Source organism: Carex rostrata, chromosome 16 (genome assembly GCF_964058835.1).
Source record: "Carex rostrata chromosome 16, lpCarRost1.2, whole genome shotgun sequence".
Taxonomy (NCBI): Eukaryota; Viridiplantae; Streptophyta; class Magnoliopsida; order Poales; family Cyperaceae; genus Carex; species Carex rostrata.
The window spans coordinates 4219097-4225641 of record NC_135933.1 but is presented as its reverse complement, the minus strand read 5'-3'; the positions used below and the strand labels follow the sequence as shown (position 1 = coordinate 4225641).

The window sequence follows — 6545 nt, the reverse complement described above, 5'->3', positions numbered from 1 at the left end:
GTAACAGAAGGGGATGTTGAGAGTGCTAATTTTGTATTTCAAATACACCAAGTAGTTGATTGTATTAGATTATGGAGTAATAATCTCATCTAATTATTGTATACTTGGTAGCCAATCGCAAGTTCTCTCAAAAAAAAAATCAGAAGTTTTCCGGACGTACTATGCGAGTGTAAAAAATGAATGGCCGGATGTTTAAGATACAATAAAAAAAAACAGAGATGTAACTACTGCAAATCATTTTGTGGTATGTACAATCTTTCTCCCAATCTATCCAAATTTAAGTATCAAATCAACCAAGAAAGAACAGTCTAAACATGGTTGCTAAAAGATGCACCACGCACCAATTCTTCTTTCCTAGATAACTCTAAGGAGAGAACAAAAGTTATATTTTAACCATAATAACATCAGATTTTTAAGAATTTTTTTTTTATGTCTAGATTGTTTCAAGAAACAAAGCTTCTTGCTTCGTAGTCAGGCCAAGGTCATTAAATGAGAGTTCTGTTTCTCCATCTGTAAATGCACGCCTTGGGTAGGTCCTCACCTGCCAAATTGAACATACATGATATATTTCATCAAATGCATGTCAATGATAGACCTCGTGAATCTTGGAAGAACCATATTTTTATTGAGGGTTCAAATGCACCCAATCTTTTAAATTTTTTTTCTCCGTTTTCAAAGTCCGAATAGTCAATCCAAACCGTTAGATGCGATCTATATATTAAGATGTGCTTGGAGACCAAATTTTATATTTTTTGAAATTTTTTTACTATTTATTAAGCCATTTTGAAAATCGCTGATTTTTCATTTTATAGACCATTGGATCAGCGATTTTCAAAGTGGCTTAATAAATAGTAAAAAAATTTCAAAAAATGTAAAATTTGGTCTCCAAGAACATCTTAATATATAGATCGCATCTAACGGTTCGGATTGATTGTTTTGACTTTGAAAACGGAGATAAAGGATATGAAAGATAGGGTACATTTGGGTGCACAAAAATTTGAGTGCATTTGAACCCTCCTCATTTTTATTATACCAAGTGCAAGTTTCAAAACAAAGAGAACAAAAAAAACCTAAAATAAAATATGTTCAATAAAGTAGGGATATTGAACAACTTTAAAGCTCTTTAAATAGAAGTTTCAAAAAATAAAGTCATGACACTATTAGCATAAAAAGTTGGTAAAGATTTAAAAAAATAATAATAATTATCACAAAACTTGTGAGAAGGGAAATTTTACCAGTCTGTAGGTGCCAGGCTTCACAGTCCTTGCAACATCTATAAAATCAAAAAGGGTCTGCATAGAGAAAAGGAAGAACAATGAGCTAAAACTCTTTTAACTTTTCGTTATCTTTTTTTCTTTTCTTTTTTTAGTTTTGTTTTTTGGTGTTTAGTGATAGACCTGAAGCTTGTCAGATTTAAGGAAGCGGCGGCCATGACGGCTTCCATCTGGCATGCGTACTAACAGTGTGATTGCACCCTCATCTTCAGGTGATGGTTCCTGCGGTAAAGATGCCTCTTTTGCCGCTAGCTTTCTTTCCAACTCCTGTTCACCACAAGTCCACAACAACTATTTGTTAGAGGGGTCAATGGTAAATTCCAAGGAGACTCAAAACTAATAATATATTGGACCAACCTCCTCCTCGAGTTGTTTCCTTCGGGATTCCTCTTCTAGAAGTTTCTGCCTCTGGAGCTCGGCTTCCCTCTCCTGTATTGCTTTCAACTCCTTTTCACGGTCCGCTTGTAGCGCTGCCAGATAATCATCGTCCTACAAAAGCATTAACACATTCAGATAAAGGAGATTCTTCCAAGAGAGTCTAGTGTCAATAGATTGCAAAACAGTGCCCATGTTTATTATTGCAAAAGTTCTGACATTTTAAAGAGATTTGAAATGATCCCCACCATCATCTTGCAGTCCTTTCAATAATAGCATTACATTTTAAAACACGATAATTAACTAAAAAGAAATGACAACAAGAATCGGCATTTTCTTAAAATTGGATTCAAGCAATAATTTTAAGCACTCAGATAGAAAACTCAATAAAATCTCTCGAGTGTGCCCCTAAAAAAGAAAACACTAAATATTCCAATTATTATTAATTTTACAAACACAATGTAGAGAGCTTCTAGCAGTAAAACCATCTCATTCTCCACCTTTGCAAAGAAAGTAAAGGTGCAGTTTGCTCTGTTGATTTGGAAAAATTACGGGCTTTAATTAAATTAATCTCTAGTGTAGGGCCTGCCCTGCCTGTAGCAAATTCTTTCAAAGAAATCAACAAAAGATGACCAAAACAAAATATAGGTATTCTATCAAATCAAACCTGCTGCTCCCTCAACAACCGCTGTTCTGTAAGTCCAGGAGATGGGGCCCGCGGCGCCACTACTGGATACCCATTGTTACTTCCAGGTCCAAATTGTGGGTACGAGAAACGATATGCAGCCCCGTCTGGGATTCCGCCAAACATAGCAGCCTCCAGCATCATTGCTTCATCATGCTCCATGTTCGACAAACCTCCCCACTTAATTAAAAAGAGAAAAAAAAGCAGCAGTTAATTTCAACCTCCAGATGAAAGGATCAAACAAAGAAACAAGGCCTAAGCCAGGCAAGGCACGATATATTCATCCACCTCATCTGAAGGGAAATCATGACCGTCAATCTGACGACGACCTGCACGTGCATTTTGAGGCGGGGGACTGTAAGGTGGGCTGTCAAGATCTTCTACATACTGCACATTTCTTGAGGCACCTCTTGTAGGATAGCGGTGCCTCACTAGAGGTACCTCCTCTACTTCCTCAGTCTCCTCTTGGTCTGACTCATTTTCCTGACCAGCTGAACTAGACGGGCCAACCTTTTGCGTAGGCAACCTGTGAATCAAGCAACAAAGTGACTGCCAGTACCAATAGTTTTCAAGCAGAGGAAGTTCTCATTCTTTGGCAACAACAAGGAATATTTACAACACGGGCACAATTCTGATTATCTTAGGAACAAAAAGACCTGATAGAATTTGCAAAACATAAAATACCACTAATAACAGATGAATCAAATGATCTGTTCTGCTTAAATTGAGGAAGTCAGATGATTTCTAACATTTTGACCTAACACTACAACAAACAGAAATAATTTTTATCCTCTGCAGAAATGATTGTATCCTCTTGAATTTCTCTCCTCCTATTCTTTCTCTAATTAACCATCTCATTTTTGTCCACCTCTAGACACCAACCCTAATATCTTATCTAATGGAAGGGGTATTTGAATTAACAAAAGTAAAAAAACAATTAATGTACAGGTCAAATTTATCTAGAAAAAGGAACTACAAATACGGAAGAATATTCATTTCCCACTTGGAAATCAGTATCTTTTGAAATACCAATCATAGCATTGGGTGGCTTCTGCAAATTAAGGGTGGGTGTATTTAGGAAATGAGTACCCTGATAATGATAGCAATAGTTCAATGTACCTTCCATTAGGAACTATAACTCGACGAGCATTTCTAATTTCTCTCTCTGGAAGATCGGGAGAGTTATTTCCAAGTGCAACTCCTTGTGCATGCAATGCTCCCTCTTGTTCAGCTGCCTAGAGTAACCAAAATAATATGTACATATCAACAAGAATGCAATTTGCACAAGTAAAATTAACAGTTCATATACAAAGATCTGTCACACTCTAACAAAAATAAATAAACACTGTTAGTTTCCTTTTATAAGTCTCCCCCAATGGACATCTTCTTTTGATTGGGCAACTACACTTTTCATGGGTTTCTACGGTTAGTAACACAAAATAACCCTAGAGAAAAAGAAATATGAATTTGGAAAGTGAGGAGAAGAAGAACCTGCATGGATAAAGAAACATTTCGTGTAATCTCACTGTCACCAGCAGGTCTCTGCTCATTAAAAAAAAAATATATATATATATATATTAAGGGAAAAAGTAATATACGCTAAAAAGGAACAACAACGAATTGAAAACAAGAAGCATTTACATCAAAGGACTCTTCAGAATGACCCATAGCATCTCGTCTTGATGCTTCAATAGCAGCCTGTATCATTTGCTCCTCTATATCATTGTTGTAATCAGTTACGTCAGCAACAATAGGAGCCGATGGGGAAGGGTCCACATGATGAAGCCTTCCGCTGTTATTACCGCCATCCACATTTACTACATCATCATTTTCATCAACTATGACCATAGGATGTATCTCAGGCCCATAGTGTGGTGGCAAATCATTGCCTGTCACCTCTTCTATTGCGGGACCTGTGTTAGAAGGACCCACTTGAGCATGGGAATTATCATCTTTCACCTCGATTGGAATCTCTCTGGACACCCTTGGTTGTGAAACCCTTGGGCCTGGCGCAAAGAAATCATGGGCAGTGGGACCCATCATGGGGTCACGAAAACCAGGAAAGTTGTTCAGGATGGAAAATGGGTTTATCTCATCATGAGCTGATAGTAAAGTTGACCTTGGGATAGGTACATCTACCGGGTCATCAATTTCCATCTCAGATTCATCAGGTAGTGGTTGGCTTCTTTGGTTTGTGGTACTGAAATCATAAAACTTAAATTCAGTAAAAAAAATATTGATGTGGTGGAATTAAATTTAAAAAAAAAGTATGATTTAATAACCGAACAAATAAGAAATGAAGAAAGATGTATACTTAGTTCTGTCTCCTTCATTGAAGTATGCATTAACAGCAGCATTAAGGTCTCCATGGTGTTCCTACAAAACAGGCAGTTCATCAAATAATTATGAATAGCTGATATCACTTTTCTATCCAATAAGTAGGTCTATGTGAAGACTGATATCAGCATCAATTCCAAAAACAAGTTATTTGACTTAACTCAGCTCCAATCTAATAATTCTGTATGAAAGATTTATATAACTAGAAACAAGACCTGGCATGCAGACAAATCAATCCTTCATATGAGATGGAAAATAAGATCAGAACTAGGTTCATAATTCCCTGTACTTACATAGCACATATTTTATTTGAGGATAGAGGCAACTAATAATTCCTAGTCAGTTTGGCTAATTCTCCTTACAATAGCAAGTTCCGAGTTTCATGGGAACAACAGTTATCTTCTGGAGGTAAGGAGGAGACTAAAACATATTTTCATTCTAATCACAAGCAATCAATTTCACCACTTCAAACCCAAAAAAAAGGTTATATGTTCCTCTTGGAATTCAAGCCATTATTCCCATTTTGCTTATTGCCAAGATATAACTGTCAAACTTCAACTGGAGCTTTCAAGTTCACTAATATGATCAATTACTGCCACACTAACCTTGTTAAATAAACATGACAATATGAAGAGTAATTATCTAAAATAAAACAAATATATTTAAAGCTATAATACATCTTTTGTCATTGCATACACCAAACAACATCATTGTTTGCAAAACCAAGTTCTAGCTTAAGGAAAGCTGACCCTTTTCCTATAAATAACAAACTCAAACTCAATCAGTAGCCTTGAATTAAGCATTCACCCAAAAACTGAAGTAAATGAATCTATCAACTAGAAAACAAATCCTGATCTTCAACAAAAGATATAATTGTTTGCTCTTGAACAGTGAGTGGTTAGAGCTTTGATCCTCAAAATCCAGAAATTAAATCAAAAGAGGTTCCAATTTCAACTAAGGGCGTTCTTTTCCAAAGGCTAATTATGTAGCACAACTACCATAGAAAAATAATATATAAGATAACGGATAATCTAATAAATGCCACGTATTTCTGAAGTGATATCCAAAAATTCGACCAAAAGTGATCCTCACCTAAAATAAGACCCCAGATTTTTAGCCTAAAACACGAAATCCGACTCAATCAGCACAAATATCACCAATTTCACGGCAAGTAGTACCGAAAAGGCCCAAATTATTGAAATTGTACCTGGAGTTTCTGAGCAGCGATGGCACCAGAGGCACCGGTGATACTAACGAAAGTTTCGATCTGCTCCGGCGTTGGTGCATCCATTGCTTTACTACCCTATTTTTTCTATTTTTTTACTTGTTTCTTTTGCTTGGAGAGAAAGAGAGGAGGCAAGGGACAAAGGGAAGGGAACGTGGGAAAAGGAGAAGAATCGTGAGATTTCTAGTCTAAGTTACTTTGCGTGTATACCCTCACAAAAGTAACAATTTTACTTAGAAGGACCTTCAGACCTGTTTATATTACATTATTGGCTTATTGCCCTATACTTTTTTTACTTTAAGACCCTTCAAAGTTATACCTTGAATAATTTTGGTTCATTAGGTCTAGGGCTGCTTATGAGCCGAGTAGAGTCCGAGTTGATAATTTAGTTCCGAATTAGAAACTCTAATTTGAAAACAACTCGCGAGTAACTCGAGTCGAAAATAGTTGACTCGTGACTCATAATATAGTAGTGAGACAATACTCGAGTCGAAAATAGTTGACTCGTGACTCAAAATATAGTAGTGAGACAATCTAATTTAATTATAACAAAAAAATATTACATAGTTTATCAAGATAATATACAATTAAAGACAGTACATAATTAAAATTTACGAAAATACTAAAATAGTACATAATTAAAAATTAC

The 6545-nt window shown here is 36.0% G+C and overlaps 1 protein-coding gene across 1 annotated transcript; it reads right to left on the bottom strand.

Moving 5' to 3' along the window:
- Positions 1–211: 211 nt before the first annotated feature.
- Positions 212–6023, bottom strand: LOC144567787 (plant UBX domain-containing protein 13-like). Its single transcript, XM_078317967.1, has 11 exons — positions 5879–6023; positions 4649–4710; positions 3976–4534; positions 3826–3876; positions 3454–3569; positions 2623–2860; positions 2317–2514; positions 1632–1763; positions 1398–1541; positions 1236–1292; positions 212–541 (listed from the first exon to the last, which is right to left on the bottom strand). Exons 1-11 carry the CDS (start codon positions 5960–5962, stop codon positions 434–436), a joined length of 1749 nt encoding a protein of 582 aa, XP_078174093.1. The 5' UTR covers positions 5963–6023; the 3' UTR covers positions 212–433.
- Positions 6024–6545: the final 522 nt, after the last annotated feature.

Coding starts and splice junctions, on each gene's coding strand:
- LOC144567787 (XM_078317967.1), bottom strand. CDS start 5,962: ATGGATGCACCAACGCCGGAGCAGATCGAAACTTTCGTTAGTATCACC. Junction 4,535..4,648: donor AATGAAGGAGACAGAACTAA/GTATACATCTTT, acceptor TTATGATTTCAG/TACCACAAACCAAAGAAGCC. Junction 1,764..2,316: donor GGTTGTTGAGGGAGCAGCAG/GTTTGATTTGAT, acceptor ATGCTTTTGTAG/GACGATGATTATCTGGCAGC.